Genomic DNA, 25,799 nt, shown 5'->3' with positions numbered 1-25,799 from the left:
CTCATATTCTATGAGCATTTTGAAGCACCCAGGGGAAAAGGGGCTGGTTGGTTTCTCTGACCTGTAGGAGCAGCTGGGAGAAGCACCAGCATCCAGACACTGCCAGCCCTATCCTGTGTCACAGGGCACTTATGATACCAATGCTTCTCATCTGGCTCTGGAAATTGCAGTGTTACTGAAAGGAGGCTTTCTTTTTTTGTCTTGAGAACATAAAAACACCCTACAGAGTCCCCTGGGGTTTTTCAGCCCCCTTTAATGCTACCTGCCTGGATTCAGTAATGAGACAACATTAATCCTGCGATCACCACAACTCACCAGGGTATTCTTCCATTTATTTTTGGAAACTGGTGCATTACCACATACATAACTTCTTTTTTTTTTTTTTTTTTCTTCTCCTTCTTTTTTTCTTAAATCACAGTAAAACCTCTGCACTTAAGAGCAAATATTGCATTTTAACTTGTTATTAGATCAGAAGATGAGAAAAGCTTCCTTGTGAAGAAGTGCAAGCAGGCAAGGGGAAAATGCAGTAAGAAAGAATTAAGCTCCCTGCCTTTTGCAAGGTTAACACACACAGAAAAACAAGCAAACAAAAAGAAAACCATGAAACAATTTAAATATGGTATTTTTCACCCTGTTCCTATCACCCTATTATGTTCAAAGGAGAATTCCTCTGGATTTCTCTGCTACATACAAGGAAGAAGCACCAAAGTGAATCACAGAATCACAGAATCACAGAATTACCCGGGTTGGAAGGGACCTCAAGGATCATGTAGCTCCAACCCCCCTGCCCAGCAGGGCCACCAAACATTCACCAAACATTCACCAAACAGTGAACAGACGGTGTACGGTGAGGTACCAGCCAGCTCCTGTCACAGCACAACAAACATACATGTGTTCCTGTGACAAGGGATCGCCCTTTCTGCTTTAAAACACTCGATGTGCTTTCAGTGTCTCTTTTTGGCCTCACAGCTGTTACCTGCAACTGGTTACATGGGCGTGTGCCATTCAAGTGGGAAGCACACTTTCCATTTAGGGCAATATCAAAGACTCTGAGGAAAAGCAAAACAAAACATAACAAAACTTCCTAGAGTTAGGGAGCACAAAGCTCACAGCCATGGCAAAGGTTTTAGCTGGGAGAGCTGGCCGTGCTGCATGAAGGAGCTATTCTGGGGGCTGGGAAGTGTGCATGCCCGAACCCGTGGGCAGCAGTATCTCCACAAGGCAGCCAGCCACTGGCTGTCTAAATTTGGATCTCCTAAATTAGAGGCAGTTCTTGAAAATAAGAGCCTGGGTGGAAAGTTTTGTGCAGTGCAAAAGCAACGTGCCATTTTCATGGGCTTATAACAACTTACTCCTAAGCCAATTTCTTCTCAAATATGCCAAAAATACCCCTTCCCAGGCAGAATATTGCTATTTGAATAGCCAGAGTTCACAGACTAAGGTGAACAAAACCCAAACACAAATATCTTCAGGATTACAGTCCAATATGTGGAAAAATAGTCATCTCGAGTTGGGCGAGCTCATCATTGCTTCACCAAGTGGCATCTTTGCAAGGAGCCTCGGAACACCAACCTTACATTTGCTCAGTTTAAGCTTCATTGTTCTCTTGTGGAGCTCAGTGTCTTTCCTCATTCTCACACAGCGGCCTCCAAGGACATTCTGTAGGCTGCTGACCTCGCTGTGTAAAAGAGTTCTTCTGTGTTTAGGGTCCTGAACGTTACCTCTTTCAGAATTAAAAGCTTCACAGAAGCACTTTGAATATGACTCCTAATCCACCCTGGCAACAACAAATGCTTATGTCTATTAACCTGAAAAGGAACTAAAATCTTCATAGGGCTGGACACACGACACAGGCAGGTAGAAACAACTACATCCCTGGGGTGCATGGGGAAGAACTGCAGCAGTAGCAGCAGGGAGAGACACACATTGTGTGTTACATTCAGCCCCAGTGGGAGTGCAACATGAAGGCCGGCCTCAGCTCGAGGTGGAACAGGTGCAGAGACCAGGGAGGATGGGACTGGAGAGTCAGTTTTATAGATGAGACAAATATAGCTTAATGGGGTTAGCCTAACAAAATACAGGCTGAGAGAGATACAATTACACTTTATAAATACGTTCCCAAATACCGTCAGGGCTGAAGAATCATTGAAGCTAGAAGACAATGTTGGCACAAGAACAAATAACGTGAAAAAAAAAGTCATCAACTATTTTAAGCTAAAAGCACATTTCTGACCATCAGAGAAATGGTGTTTTGTAAAAGCTTTCCAGCAGGAGCAGTAGGAGCTAGTAAGCTAAGTACTTTTATAGCAGAAAAGTAGTAAATTTATGTAAGGGAATTTAAGTCATGCAGTAATAGTGGGCGTCCTGTAGGCTTTATGATCCTGGAAAGGTTCTGGCTGTCACAGTTGGAAGGAAGGAAAAACAACAGATAGATAAACATAAACTCTGAAGGCTGAAGTGTCTTAAGGCGATATAGTAATTTTTTTTAATCCCCGGGGTTTACGTCATCTAAATTGTTTTTTCAAGGTGCTTATGGCTCAGGCAGGCGGTAGCTCCCTGATACCCAAGCCCAGTGCAACAACAGGTTGCTGACATCAGTGACAGAACCTCCCTGGGCCCGCTGTGCTCCCTGACCTGCCCTCTCCCAAGGAGTCAGCTCAAAGGACAACCCAGCTGCCTGTTTTGCTGTGGTTTTGGCACAGGGGGTTGGAATCCTCATGCAACTCCTCGAAGCCCAGCAGCACCCAGCTCTCTCCTACCCTTGCCTAAGGGAACCCACCTGAGAGGCTGCTGGTTGGGAGCAGGCCGAGTGGCCTCTGTCAGGTGGGAAAGGTTTCTGCTTCACATCCCCCCCAAAAACCCCATGTGCCCTCACCTTGGTTTCACACACACACTGCGCATAGGCTCTGAAAAGCGTGCCAGCATCTCCGCTTCCACACAGAGGGTCATAAATCACTGAATGGGCCCTCAGAGGGCAGCCTGGTAACACCTAGAGAGCCGCTGGCCATAATTTGTCTGAGTCAGTAGCAGAGGAAGAAGGAAATTTGGGGCTGAAAGTTATCTGCTGTGCAAACACACCAGCACTGCCTTTCTGGCAGCCCTGCCTGCATTGATTTGCTGCAGGCAATTCTTAATCAGCATATGAGGAGTACTGGCAGGAGTTACCTCCTAATTATAAATCATTTAGTCAATCAAAATACAGCTCCTCAGCTATGCAAAGATCTCATTTCATCTCCAGAGCCTTACATGGAAAGAAAAATGGAAATGTTGTACAGGGAGGAGGGAAAATGCTTTAGTCAAAAGTGACAAAAATGGAAGATTCAGAATCCCATTTGTGGCATAACTTACAGCAACTTAGGTACTTGTCAAAGTTAATTAAGACAGGCCATCTGCAAACACTCGTGAGGGGAAACATCACCCTCTTTCCAGCAGCACAGCACGTGACAGCCTCCTCACACCCCCAACAAGCTCTGAGCTGCTTTGATGCTTCCAGCCCCCCACCCCATTTGAATGTTTCCTCCTCCTGTGTGACAGCATCACCTGAGCTTCACCAAAGCATCCCTGCCCCATGCCCACCATCAGGGACAACAGCACCTGAGTGGAGTAGGGCCACTGTCACATTGATCGCAGTGCACAGTTCATAACAGCTCCCATCAGCAGGCTGGCAGGTCTTGCTGTCACTCCTTATGACTGCAATCTTCAAAGCCCTTTTCTAGGAACTCACTGCCTTTGGCAAGCAGTCTGCAGGCAGAGCCACCAGCTGCCTCCTGCCTCACTATAGCCAGGCTGTCCTGGGCAAAGCTGGTTTGCAAAGACCTTTGAAAAGGTCTTCCATATCTTTATTCTGCTTTGGAATTACCACAGTATCTTTAGGTATGTTAAGTTATACATGGTCACGTGCTACACGGAGATAACCAAAGCAAGCAAAGCAATAAAAATACCATCTGCAAAAAGGGAAAAACGATTCTAGCCCTGTTAGCAGGAACGCTGTGTCTGCCACCCCCCACAGCAGTGTATGGAGCTGCCAGTCCAAAAACTTCCCAGCAGGATCTCTCCCTAAGTCCAGCTGTGTCCCAAACCTCCACCAAGATGTCATGACCTTGCTTTAAAAGTCACTTTCTTTTCTCTGTGTCAATTGGTGGACACAAGCTGTTTAATTCTGAGTTACTTAGCATTTCTTTTGTTCTTTGTGCAAAGGTTAAGGAACCTGGTTAGAGGCTGGTTTGGACACTGGAGCCCAGTAGTTGGAGATGAATGTGCATCTCTTCTCTTTTCTGTTTGGTACTAACCTAGATTTTCTGTTTCGCATTGGGGAAAAGCTGAAGAAACACAATTTTAACAGTTACAGTACTCTATCATAGATTCCAAAGAGCTTGACAGCAGGCAGAAATCCAAGGCTCACCACAGTCAGAGCACTGGAAAGTGCTTCTTAAACACAAACAAATGAACAAGCGCATAAACAAACAGACACAAAACCAAATAGGGAAAATGACACAGAGAAACCCCAGTTCCAAGAGTCACAGAGGATTTCTGTGATGGAGCAGAAACTGATGCTATAAATGCCACTTTTATTCTCCTACAGTATATTTCAGGGCTGGGAGACTTTCAGAGCTGTCTACACAGGACAAAAACAAGGAATCTTCTTCCTTCTAAAACCTTAGGATAAAAAGTATAAGTCTATGTTTGCAGTGTATTCCCATTATAAATTATGCTTCTGAAATAAAATCCTAGAGAAACGACCCGTTAGACCTAAAAAGGACTTAAAGACCCACACTCAACTTCCAGACAACTGAAAGCAAATGAGGTAATTCCTTTCCTTCTTCAGAAGGAAAAATAGATACAACAGAGCTGGCAAGAGGGACAAGCAGCGAGAGGGGAGTGTGGGACATGCAGATTGGAATATAAAAAAAACCCATTTGAAAGGAGAGAAATAAAATGAAAATTTAAATCTGCCCTTTTTCCCCAGAGGAACAAAGTTGTTTTAATCCACAAGGATTTAATTTTGAGCTCACTGCACTTTTAGGGCTGTAAACACTGTTTATCAGTATTTAATCTCGATGCTTTTCGTGCTATCAAATCTCCCAGTTGCGTTAAGCAACAGACACTGGAGTGCTGCTAAAACCCCTTGATTTTGACCTATTTCTCACTTGAATCAGAAGACTTTTGAATAAAACTGCTCTGGGTATTCAGTGATATTACCAGGTAGAGAACGTGGATGTTCCTCAGAAGACTGTTCTGCACCAAGTGATATTACCCTGGATTTATATGTGAAGCAAATATCAGCTTTGTGCAGTACATTCTCAGTATTGAGAGACAAGCTCTGAAAGATCAACCTGACACTTCAGTGGGCTGGGATAAGGCCTTCCTACGTTAACAAAATGCCAGCACTCCCAACCATTATCTTTATGACCAGAGAAAATAACAGTAATCCAAAGTACAGCAGAGAGAAGTAAAGTAAGACATAAAATTTTATTCTGAAATGATCTCTGGCCACAACAATAAAATGTAACAAATATTCACTAGAACAGTCTTAACTCCTGTCATCAGCTGTACAATACATACAGTATCATAAAACTGGCCACTAGGATTAAAACCCACTACAACATCTTTAATGTTAAGTGGCAACAGCAGCATCTCACAGAAAATTATACATACATATATACACAGTCCACATTCAATCGTTATTCACGTTTTCAGTACACACAGTTGCAGCATATTACAGTCACGTGTCTAAGTCGTTGCCCAATAAAAACCCAAGCTACTGCTTAGACGTAATTGTAGCAGTTCAACCGAGTAATTACAATTTGTAGCACAGATGTACAAGCCCCTAGAAACAATAATTCACAATTTCTTGTTGTTGTTTGTTTCATTTCAATGCTACCATAGCATAAAAACGGGCAATATTCTAACCTTTAATGGCTGGACAAAAAATAATAAAGAGTTCTTTTTGTACTTATCACAAATATTATCAATGGAAAAAACAATACTAAAAAATGGAGAGCATTCAATAATGCACGCTCTTTCTTAAAGATTCTAATATTGCCCGATGCTACTTGTATGTCTAAAGTGTTTCCAACATTCCCATGAAGTCATTTACAACTCCAAACCACCCACCAAGTTAAAAGTGGCTTAAGTGCCTTGCACCCAAATTGTAAAAATCCCTGGCCGCCTTTATAAGAGCCAGGCACATATAAAAGGAATGCACTTTGGTTCATACCAAATGCCCTGGGATTAAATCACACTATAAAACTAAAGAGTTTGAGGTAAAGTTTTACAAATACAGTTGATTTCTGTCTAATGTCACCATAACAAAAATGAATTAAAAAATAATAATAATAATTAATAATCAATTTGATGTTGAAGTATAACCAATGAGGAAGGGCCATCTTTAACCCCTTAATGAGACGTACTACCAGACCAGAGTGTCCTTTCCACCCTAGCAGTGTGATTGCCTTATTGTTTCTATTAAGGCCTCAGTAATCTACAGGATGTTTTAAGACAGGTATAGCATTTAAAAATAGATTTCAACCCTACTATCCAGTGTTCAAAGGGTTAAAGAGGCCAAGATGCATGCCCTACAACATGGCATTTGTAACAAAAGGCACATTGTTAACACCAAGGGCACAATCCATCTTCTACTGTTGATCTACACATCTTGCATCACTCTGTTGTTCCAATACACTTCATCGGTAATGAACACTCCAGTGGTGCAAGAAACTGAGCCAAGTGAGACTGCAACCAAAGACAAGACAACACTGTGCTATTACTAAATCTGAAAATAGCTCAGACATCTCCAGACAATGGTAACATGTGAGACTAAGCACTGTTTCCAAGCCAACTTCTATCAGCCTAATTATCAGAGCCCTTATAATAAAATCACACCAAAGCAAGAGGCAACATTCCTTCCCCCCTCCCCCCCTCCCGCACCCCCTCCCTTTTATACAGGTATAAATAAGCTACAATAAAAAGCAGCTACATAACTTAAAAACCTTGATGTAGCTCCTTCTTTATTATAGAGGAAATTCCACTATATTTGGGTTAAAAAAATAGCTCTGCACACTATATTTTGGCCTTAAAGTTTCCGGTAGCATTTATGAAGAAGGTTGGTCATAAATGCATTATTGGCATTAAGAACTGGTTACGTGGAAAAGAAAATTTAGTGGTTTTAGCCCGTTAATGACCCATGAACATTATGAATGCTTTCACCTTCAATTGTCATGAAAGGCAGGAACATGTATCAAGATTTTCTTTAAAATATATTAAGGGGAAGGTGATTCTTTTTCCATCCCTAACATTAGTAACCCTACTTCTTAACTTCTGCAGAAAGAGCTAAGGTAGAAAGGACTGGTAAAGCCAAGTAGTTGGTGGAGGAAGAAAAGAATCCCAGCTACTGTAGAAAAATACACAGTATTGTGTTCCCAGTCATAGGAGTCAGTTATGAAAATTCATATATCATCTCTTTTCCAGACTTAGGATTTACGGATCATAACTTATCGGATATTCATATTCCAAAAGCCACTTTTCTTCGTTGTATTATTATATTTCATTTTTAACATGATTTCATACATGTTTATATATTGCACTTACACACATTGTATAAAGTTGTGAACATCGAACACTAAATAATTGACTAGAGGCAGGAAACACTCTTTTTTATTAAAAAAAAAAGTACTAAAAATGGTTGATTGATGCTCTACTGTTTACAGTTATCAATCAACAGATACTCAGAAACTATTTTTGGAGCTTCTTTAGGTGTCGAGTTTTTGGCAAGAAGTTGAGCGATATGTTTCCTGAGAATTCTGTCATTTCACGTTTCGATCCTTCCCCCAGTCTTACATTAAATTAGAAACAAACTCAAACAAACAAACAAACAAACAAAATCAGGTTGTAAGTGGTAAATCTTAACGAACATGTAGGAAACTTAACCGGAAACTTTCTTGGCCTCTCAGGGGACCATGCTTTAAGTGTTTTTAATCATTTGTACAGGTAACTTAAGATCTGTGCATATGTTTGCTTATAGTAAAGTTATTGAGGTGCTATGCAATCCATTCTAGTCTCTCTTGTTGTAACATCCACAAACCCTTCCAGATTATCTTCTACTTTCTTTAAAACTCCCTTTTCATATGTTGTTTTAGACACTCGGTGTAGACCACAGCCATTGCATGTGATGAATTATCAATCTTAGATTCCCAACCCTTCCAGTTGAAAACATGCTACAACATGTGACTATTTCTCAGGTAGGCCTAGACACAATTCCTCAGTAAAGACCATCTTTCTTCCAGGAATACAGTTCAAAGTAAAGAATGAAAAGCCAAACATCAGCACACACACACACACATACACGCATGTGAACAAATCTACACGTTTTTCTAACTATTCCTTCAAAGTCATTTTCAGCTACAAATATCAAAGATCAATTCGAATTCCAACCATTTAACTTTCCTTTGATACTTTGCCCGTATTAGTCAATATCTAAGATGGTGTCCGTCAATTAAAAATCTTTCCAGGGAGGATCTCTGTGTCTACAGCTATGCTAATGACAAGTACTTCTCTACAGAAAACCATACAATAACATAGTGTTTGTCCCTACATACAGATTTGAACTGAAGTGAAAGTGTACCAAAGAGGTCACGATTGCTCAGACAGACGTTGTCAGAGGAAATACAAACAACCTGTGAAACTCATGTAGCGTTAACAGTCTGGAAGTTACAGTATAAAACTGAAAAAATAAGCACTTCTGTCTATGTGATTTGGGAAGCCAAGCTGTGTATTAAAGAGAGAAAACGGAAGAGGAAAGAAATTGAGAGAAACCCAGTGTGAATGCTCAGTGTTATATACCTGAAAGGAAGTCCAGAATGTTTTGCTTCACCTGACTTCAGGTTTAAGAAACGACTTTCAGATTTAGAGGAACGGTCGTACTTCCATTGCCATTCTGACTGCCTGTTCTTCCAACTCGAGCACATGGTATGTAAGTTATAAGTCACCGTAGCCCTACTAGTTCTTCTTTTGTTTTCCTCATTTGGATTTTATTTTTTTTTTTCATTATATTTAAATGCTCATTTTAATTAAAACCATTATTATGAGTTAGATAAAACATTCTGCAGGAGGTGACTGCGTCATTACTGAGTGATCGCTTTTTTTCTGGGCTACCATACAGAAAATGCTACGGCTCCACTTCAGATAACTAGTTTACAGGTGCTTAACTGCATTCTCCCTGCAGTCCAGTCAGGCCTAAGTGTTACTGTTTGCAGGACCAAGACCCATACCCGTAAAGTTAGAGCCTTAGAAATTTACCCCAGTTGAAACTTACTATGAACCATGGAAGAGAAAGGTAATACCTTTGACACCACGCTGCAATGCATGACAGTCACGTTGTAACCAGTGGCCAGCCACTGATGTTTATTACTGTGTCACACTAGTTACAGTAAGGCTATTTGTACTGTAGAAGACAAACATTTTAAAAAATAAGTATAAAAACTTAAAGCATTGTCCCCATGTTTTTATAAAAACAAAATCAACATTTCTTACATTTAAAATGAGTGCCGAAAGATACAAATGAATAAAGTTATTGAGCAAATAAAAATGTATATCCGAGCTACTTTTTTTTTTTTTTCATACAAATAAGGCTCAGCCACATTGTATCTCTCGTATTAACAGCATTGGGTTTTTCAAACTCAGCTAACGAGTTTTGGCAACACTGTTCTTTGCTGAATATTCCCATTGGCATCTGTCATCTGTGCCAAATTAGTCCTCAGTTTTGAAGCTGAGCTTGAAGTCGGAGGTAACTTGGAAATCGACGTTATAGCACCAGTGCTCTCTGTAATTCTCTTTGCTGAGGCCTTCTCCCCAGTCGGAGGCTTCGGCAACCGTCGCCTTAGCCAGGGATGTCGCAAAGCCTGGCTGGGTGTCATTCGGATAGCAGGATCCCATTCCAAACACTGTTTTAAAAAGTCCAGGAACAGGGGATCGTCGCACCCCTTTAATGCGTTACCCCATTCTCTGCTCTCTGGCGGGCCACGTAATTTTCCCCTCCGAGAGCGTCCACCGTTCAGTATTATAGAACCATCAGACAAGGTTGTGATGGTGCAGTAGCGGGGATATCCCTTAGAGCTCACAAAGTTTTTGGCTCGCTTGGATGAATCTAGAAGTTTCGGGGAAGGCATGCCCAACAGCTCGATCATGCAAGCCAGCTGGTCTCCTTCATCTTCTCCAGGTAAAAGTGGATAGCCAGTGAGAAGCTCCGCTAGGATACACCCCAAGCTCCACATATCGATGGGCATCCCGTAACGAGCACCAAGGATGACTTCAGGCGCACGATAAAAACGTGACTGAATGTAAGTGTAGACACGCTGATGCTCATAACAACTTGAGCCAAAATCAATCACTTTGATACCACTTCGGCCCTGCTGCTTTAACAGAATGTTCTCAGGTTTAAGGTCACAGTGAATAATTCTGTTTTTGTGCAAAGCATCCAAGCACTGTAGAATGGAGTGGGCAAACTTGCGGACCAAAGGCAGGCTGAAGCCCTGAAACTTGTTCTTCTTTATTAATTCATACAGGTTCATGCTCAGCAATTCAAATGTCATGCAGATATGGCTACGGAATGTGAAGTTTTCCAACATGTGAATAACATTCATGTTGTTATCCTTATCTTGTTTCCGGAGATGCTCCAGAATCCTAATTTCTTCCGCAGCTTGGCGGTGGAAACGCTTTTCATTTCTCACCATTTTTAGTGCCACATGTTGATGCATCTTGTGATCGTAGGCTTTCACCACCTGCCCGAAGCTTCCTTTCCCTATAACTTTCAGGACTTCGTATCTGTATGCAATATGATCGTGGGGTACTTGTATGTACGACCCCTGGTCATCATCATACCCGCAATTGTTTGGACCACCAATCACACCTTGCCGCTTCTTTGCATTTGGACCCAGAAAGTATATTTCGGTGTAGCCAAAAATCTCATTATGTTCAAAAGCTGATAGTTTTTGCATGTATTGCTTCATTGCCTGCTCTGGTGTCATGACAGAGGTTTTCACCTTTCCTGTTCCATCTGTTGATTTTAAAGAGCTGGAGCTCCCTTGTCGTCTGTGAGCACTCTCTGACTGTCTGTCCTGAACCACTGGCAATCCAGATTTGCCTAGCGTTGTAAGTCCATTCGGCTGCGTTGTCAGAACCGTCCTCTTGTTGCTATTATCTTCAAACAGTTGTTGAACCTGGATTTGTCCATGGCTACCAACATGGAGGTGCTCATTCATTGTGTGCTTACTGCCTCCAACCTAAAATTGAAAATAAATACACACCTAGTTAACAATAGAGGCATGAATCTTGTTTCAAACTTATTATGCAACCCATCATCCTGCCTAAGCTATCTAAAAACTAAGTGTATTATTAGAAGTCAGTTGTCTACACAACTTAAAAATACAGCTTTTATACTACGATGCTGCTAGGTGCCATTACATTTTCCAGACCCTGGTTTCTCAAATGTCTCTTTCCTGACTCTCTGAAATGCTGGCAAACAAGAGAGTCCATGGTGTGTTACTCTGGTAAGCTAACAATTCCCCCAAGGAACCTTCAAAGCAACAGTCCTGTTACATCAACCAATAAGCTCAGGGGATAATCAGACCTTCACAGCATCCCTTTTATTTATCCTGGAGATGGATATATAATATCTTCTAGAGTTTACTTAGCTAAGGCTCTCCTTGTCACCTGTTCTCAGAAATCAAGATTTTAACTTGCTGAATATCAGAAAGGACAGGTAAAATTTTAAGCTACGAGGAATGTGCTGTGATGTGCACGAAAAGGGAAAGAACCTGGACATTTCCGAAATTCAAGTGATGCCATTCACTGCTAGCAGCTGAGACAGTCACTATTTGGCAAAGCATTCAAATCAGTGAAGCGTAAGTATATCCTCCAGCACTTTGCCAAGCCACTCTTGTAATGACTTTTAACCAACATGAGATCTCAGACCAGATACAGGCTTGAATGGAAAGTAAATCTTTGCCTTGAAGATCATGCACACAACTTTATTTTAAAGGGATGGAAACGGTATTAGTTGACAGCCATTCTTGACAGTTTTCACAAGGGAGAAAAAGCATTCAGCATTTTCAAGCAAAGGAACACTGTTAGTACTGGGGTGTGAAAACAGCTACTGCACGAAACCTGTTACTTTGAAGGCGAAACAAGAAATTTACAAGCATATATTTGCCACTAAAATAGCTGTCCTTAAAATTCTTCATTTGCTCTCAAGTAGAGGATAATTTGTCTGTCTTTTCTGCCCGGTCTTAAACAAACGTGGGAAGAATTCCCCTGCTGTCTCTCCAGCTGATTCACCAGCCTTAATATTTATGCCAAATTACTTACCCAAAGTTCACAAATACACTCAGACAGATGATCAAGCCAGGGTTGAGAGCACATTTAATCTGAACCTTATTTTTTCTATGCAGCTAAGGAAAACACATTCCCTGTTCACTTAAGGTTGTTGAGATTAAATCAGAAAATGACAGTTGTAGGCTGTGATGAGGCAATGAAATCCATGCTGCAAAAAAGCCAGGACATACAGTGCACACTCCAGCACGCTTTTTGCTTCTGTTAAGGTATCACCCTGACATGGCAAAAATGTGCTTTTGTAAACCTAGCAAGGAAAAGCCAGCTGGACACCAGCTTCACCTTTGAATAATATTTTGAAATCTGCAGCTTTGAAGCTCATGCAGTGTAACAACAAGAGCTCTCAGGGACTGTTTCTGCTGAGCTCACTGTTCTTCTGTTTCCATTTTGACTCATGTTGAATAACTGGTCCATTTTATTTCATCACTGCAGTCAAACTGCATATGTTTATTTGCAGAGCAATTTCTGCTCAGACTCCCAAATTTGATTGATCACCACACAATGACAATTCAGAGCGAAGGCACCTGTAACATTCAAGCACAGTGAAAGTATATGAGGATGTTGACATTAATTGCCTTCCTGGTTTGATGTCCCAAAGCACACAGAATTAAATCATCAAGGGGACTTAACGAGTCTGTCATGCCTACAGGGAATTCCTTCAGGTCAAGTTTGAAGCACACTCCTGCAGCAGCCTCCTGAAGGTTGTCCTGACCCTATGAGTGCAGCACTGACTGAACAGAATTCAGCCCCAAGAACTGCTACAAAATGCCCCTCAAAAGAACCACATGTAGTTAGTAAGATGTGTACAGAGGCTCAGCACATGCAGGACTGCAGAACTGTGCTAAGTGAGAAATGTACAATGAAGCAGGAGAGTAACGCTACAGACTACATGTACCAAAGCCAGGAAAATCGAGGTACAAACATTTCTTCTGCAGCACTGGTTGACCAGCAAAGCAGACAAACTGTGAGCAGACAATACTAACGTGCAGGAAGAAACAGCAGAAGACAGAAAACTGCTTTTAAGAATTTCTTAACTAAGTGCTCATTGACACTTCACACACTGAATTAATTTCGTGTTCACTTGAGCCGCCTGTTTTCACAGCGAACCATCTTCAGCCCTTCCTAAGCACTGCACGTTTCAATAGATGGACTGCAGGATTCTTCAAACTTCAATTATTTGCTTTGTAGGAGGATTATGAAATAAAACCAAATGTGTGCACTCTTAACTGCTGCAGAAGCCTGCAGAGGTTCTTCTCCAGAAGGTATGTTTGCAAACACATTTCTCAAGCGTAAACTGTGTGCCTCTGCTTCCCTACCTTCAGGCAGCCTCAGTTTCTCTTTCCACTCCTGCCTTATTTATTTATTTAGTTAGTTAGTTTTTTCCCCAAGCAGCAGAATGAAATCACCAGCATTACCCAGCTTCACCTCCAAGTGACCGGTTTGGCCAGTTTCAGTCAGCTGCTGCTTGGGAATGCAAATGCAGATGCAGACAGTAGCGCTGGTTTTCTTTGTAGATGAAAAAAGCACTAAATTAGTGCAGGCTCTATTCCAAAACTTGCGGGGGAGATCAGAGCTCACTTTTCTTTCAAAACCTAGACAGGAGTTTTAGAGGTTTCAGATGCATCACAGCAACAAAGTCAACATGAAAAAGTGGACCACCGTATCTCAGGGTGCTGCGGCTGAGGAATCACCACCTTATCTTCTGTTTCCTATCTGGATGAGCAGAGGGTTGGATTCTCTCCAGACCTTTGCTCTGTGAATCTACTTCTGCCTACCGGCTGTCCAAGATTGCTGTCAAGTTCGTACTTGCACTAATTACAGCTCCACAGGCTTTACCGGCAATACTATAAGTTCTCTGAACCACAGCTAATGGCCTTGGGAAGGCTACACAGGACTACTGTCTTCCTAGTCCCACACTGAACTGCCCATGGTACACAGCTCTACCAGCCATTCACCTGAAACCAGAAGCCTGAGAGGTTTATGATGCATCTCCCTTCTGCTGATGTACATGGGCCTGTAAATTCTAGAACCAGCAACCTGCAGCACTTACGCAGAGCACTTACTACCATATTTTATTGCCTGTGCTCAGATCTGTCTATGCCTTCTAAGATTTATACATTTTCATAGCACTCATCTTCAAAAACCTATTGATGCGTATACACTTCCAAATAGAATGTACTGAAATACCAGCTAAGCTTCAATTCAAATAACTAATCCTGAATCATCCGGCAACATCAACTGCAAAACACAGACGTTACGATGCTTTTTTTTTCACTCTCTAGGGTGTTTCATAAATGGTTTTGAAGGTACATGATTTTGCTTTAACTTTAGTTAGCTCAGTTTATGGAAGTAGATGGTTTGCCAGAAACATTCACCTAAGTTTAAAATAGACACCAGCAAAAAACATAAATGGAAGTATTTATTTTTTCTTTTTCCTTTTTTTCTCCCCAGAAATGGGCTTAAGGACAGAAGTAACCTACGTTACCATGTCAAGATTACAAAGTCTTTACAATACAGTGGCAGCATAAAACTGACTCTGTCCTTCTAACAAAGAAGGTAAACTGACAACTCCCCTGAGGTACCACTCAGCCAGTGCAATGGTCTGTCTCAAAGCCTTCTACAAGAACTCCTATAGGATCCAACACCATGACAGCAGTGGTCTTTACAGTATTTGCAGATATGCCAGTTTCAGCCCCACTGTATCTAACATGCTAGAGGTACACAGTATCAGGTGTAGCACTTCGTTGCATATTCTGTTGACTAGAGGCCCGAGCAAATGCAAACAAAAGGCCCTTTTCCTTGATAAATGAATTCAACAGCATTCCTCTGTTCAGAACTAAAAATAGCTGCTAATTAGCACAATAACGATAATGAAGGATTATCATAATGGCTTTATTATGAGTTTGGGTTTTATACACCAAGGAAGACTAAGCCCTTGTCCTAAAGAGCTTGTGCTCAACAAGAGCTATAGAAAAAACAAACCCAATAGACATTTTGCTGCTGACACACACAGACAATATAAGCTTATTTTTCAAACATTAACCTTGGCTTTATATTGCAAATATCTTCAGAGACAGAACTATGCTTGAAGAGTGATACTGATTGACAAATTCTTTTCCTCCTGTGTGGGCTATGCTGGGCACGTGGAGTGAGCCCAAATACATCTGGGACACTCCCATGTTTCACGCACACAGAGATCAAGAAGGACAGTCAGCACTCGTGTGTACAAGAAATGTGCCCAGATGTACTGCATCACCCTAGGAAAGTTTGCTGCATACTCCCCCTCCATAAAACTTTTATGAAGAAGAAGAAACACACAAGGAAACCTAGACATAGCAAAGTCCAGGTCAGGACTATATACTTAGTTCCGCTCAGACATGACAGCACTTCTGTGGCAGCTTCTTACATAAGAGCAGCACAGTGGGCAGGTATTTTCTTTCTTATGTGCTTTAAAGCAGCTGCATTCAATAAAAACTTGGGGCAGGTCTTCAGGTAACAGGGTATGGGAATCCCTGTTCCATTGTCAAGTAATTCTATTATTATTGTTATTTACTTTCAAGACTAAGACTAAATGATGCAAAAGTATACAGGTGGACACCCATCCTTGGTGCCAAAAGTAAACAGCCCTGGCTGCAGGAATATCTTGGAAAAGCCTTAAAGAAAAAGGGCACTGAATGAGGCACTGTAAATGGGCTGTTGTTACCGCCCTAGACAGGAGAAAAAGATTAAGACGGCTTTATTGCAAGGGAAGCAGGAAGAGTGCAGAACGCAGGGATATGTGCCAAAGAAGAAAGAACAGAGACGGAGGTAGGCAGGAGACAAAAGTCTTAGAGAGAGAGACTCACAGACGGGTGGGGATTTACACAAGCAGAGCAGCAGGCAAGCAAGATAAATCTCTACTGCAGTATGTCAAGTGGCTGCAAGAACACCGTAATGAAACAAGAAAGAGCGAACAGGAAAAGGTTCCAGTCATCAAAACAAAAACTTAAGGCTTCAAAAGAGAAAGCAATGACTTGGAAAGGAAAACGAGAAGAGGTTGGAAAAGAGTTCACATTTTCCATCGCAGGCATCCAAAAAGATAAAGTCAAAAATGGAAACAAACAAGAAAAAACCTAAGATGAAGCCACCGATTTTTGAAAACAAACACAGCCTTACCCTGGTACAATACAAAACAGTCTGCTTAGCAACAAAGGTTGCTGTGATTGCAAAGACTGCAGCCAAAACGTCTGCCCTGTTACGTGAAGCCTGTGTAAGGCAGCATCTCCCTGCTTCTGCCTCCATGTTCTCCCATGCTCCTGCACTGTGCCAAACAACTCAGCTGCACTAAAAAGCAGGATTCAATAGTTTTCCTAGAGGCTGGATTATACAGCTGCTGCAAGAAATATGACAAGTAGTGGATTTCTCCAGCTGGACTAGAAGAACTTTTTGGCTTAATATTCCCACCATAGTGTCCCTTCACAATCAGTGTATACACAATGCACACGTGTATACGCTGCCTATGTAAGCTACGCTTTCTGAAAGTCTGCAACACCAAAGAGAAATATTCATTTCATTTTTTAGCTGCTGGAGAAGTCGCACAGGCACAACAGGGTTGAAAACTGATTAAGCAAATGAATACAGAGGAAGAAAATGGTTTAAGAAAACTGAAACGTTTATTTTTAAATACATTTCATTTGAGGAAGTAGTGGATGAAACCAATAGTTTCAGTCAGTGTCAGCTGAGGTCAGCAGGCCTGAAGTTTATAGAACGCTCCCATACCACACATAACCATTGTTTTAGGTTAAAATCCAGCATCCTGATGTCACATCTGATCCTTACCACAAAAAGTTCTGTTAGGCAACCACAAAATAATGCCCTAAAAAATTCAGAGCCTGTTGGAGGTATTTCTGTAATAGCACTCAAGGTAAAATAAAGACCGAGGAGTAGAATCTGTGTCACAAAGGCACAGCAGAGTCTGCAGCAGTCAGAACCCAGAGAGACTTGAAACACAGCAGTATAATGCTTGATCATCCTTCAATGCTTCCATAGGCTTTCTGTCTATATGTACGTATCTATCTACAGGCATATATATGCTATAGATAACATGTGTACATGCATGATGATACATCTACAAATATACTGGAAGCAGAAATGCAATACTCAAATACTCCTTGCAAGCTTTCATAAAGACTTCATCTTTATACACACATATATATAGTGTATGTAGATAGATATATCGTACACACACAAGCGTATCTATAAAAATACCACAGTTCCATGCTACCAAAATTAGTCAGCAATCCCAGACAGACGACTGGACCACTGGGCTTTCACAGATTCTAAATTAAGTCTGGGCTCTGTTACACATCAGCCCCTGCTATTAGTGGGGCCCATCTCTGGATGTGTATTTTCACAACCCATGCCCAGGCCATCGGTACAATGATTATTTTCTGGCTTAAAAGAAATACGTAGACCACTTTCTCACTTCTCAAATCAACCAGCACTTAACTGGAATGCAAACGTGCAAAAACCTACCTTTGGCAGTACCCAACGATTCAGATATACATCCTGGCTACATAGAGACACAGCAATGTTGACCTCAAGTATGCAGCTCCACCTCACATTTGCAGAATATTCATCATTCCTCTTGAAAACACCCTACATAAACTTGCACTTCTTTATTTATTTATTACATTTAAGCCAATTCTTTCTATAACTGGATTTGAATAAGATGCTTTTACCCCTGAAGCTATACAGAAAGTCACCGAAACACTAATGTCTAAATGCATAGTTTCACCTTCCACTAGCCCATAATCACATTACTGTTTAAAGCTCTGCCATATGTTTACGAAGATAGTACGTGAGCATCCGTGGAGAACTCATTAATTCTAAGCCAAGTATGCCATCAATGCCTTTCAGGGTCAGTACGAGTTTTTTCATCATTTAAAAGGAAATGTATGCAAGAAATATGTCAGATATTTTGCATTAACACGACGGCACACGGCCCCATCTCCCTCTACCCCGTCATGCCTTCAGGACAGAGATACCCTCTCTCATCCATATATAGTGGCATACTTGGGAAGTTCCATTCCTGGTAGATTAACTGCGAGAGGGAGATAATGTGAGATATCACAGAACTGGAAAATAACATCCTTTTCATAGCATCGGTGCTTATTTCTTTAGGTAAACCACCGCAGCAATAAAGTCAGATCCGTCCAATCGTCGCCCTGGAGTACAACGACAGCTGTTTCCAAGGGAAGACGGCTATCGGCCTGAGCTAATCAGAGACATCGGAGAGCAGCCTTCATTCCTCGCCATGGCTCACGCGACCCTTTAATCACAGCGACTAACCTCACTGCCAAAATGTCATCCCCAAAAAGGCGTTTACCCGTTTACCAGAACAGCTCCTCGCTGTCTGTGCACAAGATCTAATTTGTTACCGACAACGACACGTAAAGCGGAGCGAAGGGGGGCTGCAGGAAGGGGGAGCCGCTCTGCAGCTCGGTTCCAGCCTGCCAGCCCTGGAACCCACACGCTCCTCCGCTCCGAGTTTGCAGAACCGGCCCCGAGCGCCCCGCGGGGCGGGACAGGCGGCGGCGCTCCGTGGACCCCCCACCACCACCATCACCACCATCACCATCACCACCACCCCCACCCCCCCGACCCCCTCCCATGCCCGTGCTCACCGTGTGGGAGGCGTTGCTGGCCCTGAGCGGCGGCAATGCGAGGGGCGACGGCGGGCCGGTCCCAGCTCCTGCCCGGGAGACCCCGGCTCCTGCACCCGGGGAAGACTGCAGCGGACGGCCGCTGTCCCCTGCCCTGCCTGCGGAGAGCAGAGGGGTGAGCGCGGAGGGCAGCGGCGGCCCCGAGCCGCCCCGTCCCGCTTCGGGCAGAAGCCATCGGAAGCCGATGGCCGCCGCGGCCCCGCGCTCGCACCGACGGCCGGAACCCCCCCCTCCCTCCCGGTTCTCCCCCCTGGTCCGCAGCATTGTTCCGACCCCGCGGCGCCCGGCCCGCTCCTTACCGGCCGGGTAGGCAGCGCCGGCGGCGGCGCTCGCTGAGGGTTTCTTGGTTAACATGGCCGCTGGAGAGGAGGGAGAGGAAAATGCATGTCAGGGCGGCTCTCCTCCGCTTCTCCTCGGCCTCTCTGGGCGGCGGCTGCCTCTCCTCGCCGATCAGCTACACCCAGCGCCCGACGCGTCCTCCGCCGCATCCCCCCGGCCCCGGGCCGGCCGGACACAGCCTCCCTGGGCCCGCCGTCTCCTCCCGCCGCAGCCGCAGCAGCAGCAGCCGCGCCGCCGCCGCAGCCCCCGGCCCAAGCTCATCACCTCCCCCGCCCCCGCCCCGGTCGCCCCGGTCCCCTCGCTCGGAGGAGGGAGGGGGGCAGCAGAAGGCGGCCGGACAGGGCCCTCCTCCTCGGGCGGCGGAACGAGAACAAACAGCGCACCGAAGGGCAGTGCCCGCCCCGCCGGCCGCCTCCCCTCGCTCCGCTCCTCCCCGCGTCCCCGTGCGCTCCCCGCGCCCGCCCGCACTTCGCCTCGCTCCGCTCCCCGCTGCCGCCCGGCAACCGCCCAACGGCCTCCAGCGGGGGTGAAGGGGGAAGGGATGAGCCGTTGGTCACCCCCAGGTCACAGCCATGTTGGGGCCTGCCCTCAGGGGGTCACCGCCACCGCGGGAGGACGACGGTGGCACCGCGGGCTGTGGGAGGGTCGGTGCGAGGGGATGGAAACTTCAACATGGCGGTGCCTTGGGAAAGAGCTTCGAGAGTCGGGCCGGAGCGGCCCGTGCCTCCATGCAGAGGGAGGGAGCGCGGTGGGGGCAGTTATGGGCCCTGCTCTGCCGTGTGCCTCGCCGAGTACAATGCTTTGAATTCCTGGTTTGTCAGCTTGAACGTCACGAGAGCCAAAAATAGATAGCTGAACATTTGCTCAGCCCGGGACAGCGTCGAAATGAACTCTCCTGCCTACGCTCAACCCGCTTGGAAATGTGTACGGATCGCGTGTATTTTCCCTTCTGAAGCAGCCGGTGGGGCTGCAAGCAGAGCTCCCTTCATCCCCTGCCACAGGCAGACCTCCCTTCATTCCCTGCCGCAGAGAAAGGCAGACAAATAAATCTTCCCTTTCCTGAGAAAAAAAGAACTCCATCCCTGCAGCTGGAGAGGAAGACTTGGCCTTTTCCAGTGCCACAGATAAATGTGTAAACAAAGACATTTCCTGTGCTGGTACAAAGAAATAAACACTTTCCTCAGCCCCTCCTGTTGCAGAGAGAAAACAATCCTACCTTTTCCCGCCTGCACCCACCCAACCTTTTCCCTTCCCTGCAGCTTTGTGCCCCTCTATAACCCCCAGATGTACCCAGACACCGCAAATTTCCCATCCCTTCACTACCAGGGCTATAAATGCTGTTTTCTGGTGTCTCTTGGTGTTTTCCCATTGTTTCCACAAACACATCCACATTGAAACTAAAGAACTTGCACCATCAGTGTTCTTTGGGAGATACCTTCAACATTCAGGGAACGGCAGAGGAAAAGGTAACTCTTCTGGCTATCCTGAGGAGGAGAAGGGGAATAGGTCACGTTCCAGCTTGATAAGAAAAACTAAAGTTGATGTCAGTCTCTTCAGAGGGCTTGCAGGATTTCTTACTTTGCCGTCTTAAAGGATGCGTGTTCTCTGACTATGAAATCACAGACAGCTTTGTGTTCTGGGATTAGTTACACCTAAGCATCAAGATAAGAGGAAGCCTGCATCCTGTTTCAAACCCCTTCCAGCCAGATTCACCACTCACAATTTGCCTTACATAGTTTGTTCAAACAACCATCGACAACTATCAAAAATAGGTGAAAAACTGACTTAGTCTGTCGTGTAATAAACAACCTCTTGAGTCAATGGCATCACATTGCATTAGTACCTGTCTAGCTATTCTCTTTCTAAAGCTATGTGCATGGTAAGCTTTCAGCATCAAGTCTTTAAGCTTTGGGCCTGCCTAGATGCCTCCCTCTCTCTCTCTCTTCTCCCATCTGCAATCTATCCTGCATCTGATACCAAGGATTGCACTTCCTGATGGAGTCTGGAGGGAAACTCAGGAGGAGGGCAAAGCCCTTTTGATTCCCCTAAATGTAATACAAGAAGCTTCCATGAAAAAGCCTCTTTCATGCAGGATTTAGGTTTATAAAGAGGAAGAACATGCTCATTTAATTGTAAAATACCTAGGCTACAAATACCAATACCTTTAACAGCCTTCTGCAAAATCATAGGCACAGATATGAAAAATAAAGAAAGAAAGGAAAGGAAAGCCTAAATACTCAAAGGCAAAGATGAATTTTTTTCATTCCAAGTGTTACGCTCAGGAATCTGAAGTATGTCTTGCTGAGTGGCCACAAAACTCCTGTTTGATACTGGCCAACTGAATGCATCGGCACTTTCCAGACCGTTGCTATGTGTAGATGAGTTCAACAGACGTTAGTTCCCAGGGCAGAAACATTTATTAGACACCTGGCAGGAGAAAGTATATAGTGCTGAGAAGTCGGAGGGCAAAGTGAGTCAGGGTTTTCTTGATCCATTTTCCTGCCACCTCAGCTTTTATCACCCAGAAGTGTGAGCTGATACCTAATGACAGAACATTAGTCTTCCCTTTCTTGGAAATAAATGTCCCGAGTATTGATGAGTGTCAGACTATGTGCAAGTGGCTTGTTAAGTAGTGTTGTCAAAGCACTTGTTTTTAAGAGAAATAATTTGAAGTTGTTGTTTTTTTCCAGACAGGCACCTAAGCAGCCCTGCAGCCCTAAGCTGGACTCAGGTTGTTCGCCACAGTGGCCTCCTAAAGAAGAGGAGGAAGGAGCTGGGCTGCAGGTGGGATCACAAAGCTGCTCACTGCAGGAGAAAAGCAAGGAAGCATTTGTCCTGATGAAGCTTAGGATGGGCTGTTACAGGTATCATCTTGCTGTGATGAGCTGTACAAAGAGTTCTAGAACAAAACTTAGCAACGCTCGGTAAAAATAAAATGCTTAAATCACAGCCATTGAATGAGAGAATTAAAATTCAGTTAAAAAAAAAAAAAAAAAAGAAAGAAAAGAACCAGAATAGTCTAGAACAAAACATCATATCTGTAAAATCTTATCCAACAGTATTCCTGCCCACATAGTACATTAAAATGCATTATTGAAGATAATACGCTAGTACAGTCAGAAGTACAGAGCATGCTGTGTTTCATGTGCTCTGCCTTGATTAAGGCTCTGCCTTGTGACCAAGAGATGCTAATTCCAAGCAAACTGTAAAGGGTCAGCAAGGTCTGTTTTGCCAGAGTGCCTTGGGACACAGCTCATCTCTAATTGTCCTATTAGTGCACTGTATCATAGAATCATAGAATCAAAAAGGTCGGAAAAGACTGCTAAGAGCATCTAGTCCAGCTGTCAGCCTGTCACCACCATGCCCACTAAACCATGGCCTTCAGTGCCACATCTACCTCCAGGTACAATGGCTCCATCACTTCTTTGGGCAGCCTGTTCCAATGCCTTTCCACTCTTACCACTCTATTTTTTCCTAATATGCAACCTGAACCTTCCTAAGCATCACGGTGTATCTTCTCCCCTTCCTCCCCTTCCCCAGCCATGTCAATCTCTTTACCTCTCTAAGGTGGATGCTGGTTAGAGTTTAATTATATGGGGCTTTGGTATGTAGTAGGGTGGGAGAGTTTGGTCTGTCAGTCACCTGGCATCTTCGCTGCTGTGGTATTAGCAAATACTTGTGTGGTCAGCCACCAGGGAATTCCTGGCAGCCATGTGTATCCAAAGCTCAGATGACGACTTTGGGGGCTCCCACAGTGACGGATCCAGCAGGTGCTCAGCACCTTGGTATGCTCTGACTGTTCTCACCTGGCACAACTAACTATTTGGGTTGTAGATAAATGACAAGCACTCTGAGCAAATGCAAGGCTACTCAAAAATATGATGGGCATGGAGGAAGTGGGGAAAAAATATCTTGGTGTACAACATAGAAAGTCTTGCCTCTTTTTTTCCCCCCACTTCCCTCACACCCTCATTCTAAGCAGAATTTACATAAGAAGGAGAATCTGCACTCTCAGCTTCTTTTAAAATATTTGAGAATCCAAGCCATTGAAATATATATTATTTTCCCATTGTTTTTCTGTGAAGTAGGCCTTGCATGCTGAGCTTGAAATATTAAAACACTTAGGATGTGTCTCGCCATCAATAAAAGATTGGTCCAAGTGTGTTCTCTCAGCCACTAATCTGTATTTTGAAAGAAAACCCTTAAGCCTAGTGAGTTGTTGCCTCAGAATGGCCTGAACACAATCAGCACCAGGATCTCATTAATGTGTTGTGGATAATTTGGGTGTGAGCAGGGCTGAGTATACAACAATATGGTCTTTCAGCAAATCAAGCTGAGCACTGTATAGGCACTTGAGAACCAAAATACTGCAGTCTACTAATGCAAGCAGTGCAGATGGGAAGCACACAGGTAGGGGCTCAGCCAGCACTCAGACTTCACTTCATGGTACATACCAGTAAGGTTTGCAACTCCTCCCTCTCTCTACCCTCTGCAAAAAAAAAAACATTCCCAGCATCACCTGTGACATAAAATACAATTGTATTTCAATACAATGATAACAAATTGGTTACGTATTCAGATCAAGAGTGCAGAGAATCACTGCCACAAGTCACTTTGTTAGTAGATATTCATACTGACATGAGCATATATGAAGCTCTGCTGTCATGCTGGGTTCACATTTGTGTTGGCCTTTATTTCGGTATATGTTCTGTCATGGCTAAGCTTTATTCCGTGCTCAGGGATTTGCTCTTTCTGCTGTTTACAAACACATAAGTCGCTATATCTACAGCAGCACTAAAACAAGAAATGGTGTGTTACTGGTCAGTGAAGATACTCAGATCCTGCGAGTCTGCAACCATATGGTAATTTTTATTCTTATACTAATACAGCTATTTTGCAGGAGATTATCTCACAATATATTTGTATTTTACTGCTGGTAAATTACACATTGAGGAAAATGTTTTCCCTTTTCCCCAGACCCTGTCAAGGTTTCTAAGTGTCCGTATTATTTATTTTCTATATCCTTTCTGGATTCTTTTAACATTAATATTCATTAGAACATTAGACTTATTCCTTTGTGTAACCTCTGAGTCTGCATAATGGGAGGAAAAGGTTCCTGCTTTCCATTCTTGTATAGCTGAAGCAGTCCTGATGGAGTCAGTGAAGTGGCATTAATACAAAACCAATCTCAGGGAACAGCCTAATGGTGGCTGATTCTTTTTAGTCACCAACACACTCCTGTATGCACTCAGGAAAAAAGCGAACCTCTGGGACAAGAAAGGAAGGAAACACATGTGCCATTGGTTCTTCCTGTGTGGCCCCTTCCACCTCACCTGTGAATCTCCTCTACTCCCCCAGCTATGCAAAGAAGGAAGATGTGAGAAGCGCAAAGATACCATTTAGAACTACTGCCTCTCTCTCAAGTGTTGGTCTTTCCTGAAGAAATCCTATAAAATAACTGTCACCACAAGATTACTGTGCTGTTGATCATTAGGATTTCTACCGAACTATTTTGGAGATAAACTACAAGGTTATTAAACTCTGTGTCATTCTGTGTATTTGGTTTCCTTTCCTAACCGCCCTGAAGATCAATACAGAAACTCAGTGTAATCCTTCACATGTTTATCGTGGGCTGTTTCAAATGCATCTGTTCACACACAGGCTTAGTCCCGGCTGTTGAAACTCTGGTAACCTTTGCTCATGCAATTCCACATGTAAAACACTAAGAGACTTACCATTAAAGGATTTATGGCAGCCAGTTACTCTCCACATCAGTGTTTTGTTGAAACTGAGACTTAATTCCATCAGATGCTGAGCGATTTCAGCTCTCTGGTGCCAGGGAGCCCAGTATTTCATAGGGTGCACTGAAATTGAGAAATTACATATCTCATTCACTTATGATAAAGCTTATTAATAGCATTAAATCACCACTCTACAAAAGTACAAAAATGAGACATAATTAAAAGATAATGGGCCAGAGGAACTCAGAATCAGAAAAAAAAACATCCAGCTAAATTCTTTTCCTCACCTGGTCTTTCACTGGGCAGAGTACATTAATATTAAAAGGAAAATGAATCATTAAATTGATGTCCCGCGGCCTGAGTGTCATATTATTAACTAATATAATCTACTGTCAGGATTTACATGGTGATTTTTGTGTTAAACCGCGAGCCACCTGCTGAAAAGCAAAATTAAGGCTACATGTTGGTAAAGAACTTTCTCGTTAAAATATAATCTGGGTTTGTTAGGGCAACAAGAAAAGAACCGACCTGATGTACTTAGTTAAACCAAGCTCTCCTCAAGCTGGGAGCTGACGGTATCAGAGAGCTGTGAAGAGCTCTTCAGTTCCCCATTTCACAGGGTGCAAGCCAC

At 43.5% G+C, this 25,799-nt stretch overlaps 1 protein-coding gene and 1 long non-coding RNA gene across 2 annotated transcripts; one reads left to right on the top strand and one right to left on the bottom strand.

The window, feature by feature from the left end:
• Positions 1–5,450: 5,450 nt before the first annotated feature.
• Positions 5,451–21,247, bottom strand: DYRK2 (dual specificity tyrosine phosphorylation regulated kinase 2). Its single transcript, XM_015856347.3, has 3 exons — positions 19,388–21,247; positions 19,050–19,186; positions 5,451–11,276 (listed from the first exon to the last, which is right to left on the bottom strand). The coding sequence occupies exons 1-3, from the start codon at positions 19,440–19,442 to the stop codon at positions 9,675–9,677; spliced, it is 1,794 nt and encodes a 597-aa protein (XP_015711833.1). The 5' UTR covers positions 19,443–21,247; the 3' UTR covers positions 5,451–9,674.
• On the top strand, positions 14,501–18,994 carry LOC107310578 (uncharacterized). The gene is made up of 3 exons (XR_001553643.3): positions 14,501–14,690; positions 14,836–14,940; positions 18,547–18,994. It is a non-coding gene; the product is annotated as an uncharacterized LOC107310578 (long non-coding RNA).
• Positions 21,248–25,799: the final 4,552 nt, after the last annotated feature.

Source organism: Coturnix japonica, chromosome 1, assembly GCF_054131305.1.
Source record: "Coturnix japonica strain WE chromosome 1, WE-NBRP24, whole genome shotgun sequence".
Lineage (NCBI taxonomy): Eukaryota > Metazoa > Chordata > Aves > Galliformes > Phasianidae > Coturnix > Coturnix japonica.
The sequence above is the reverse complement of the archived record's forward strand: the minus strand, read 5'-3'. Positions and strand labels throughout refer to the sequence as shown.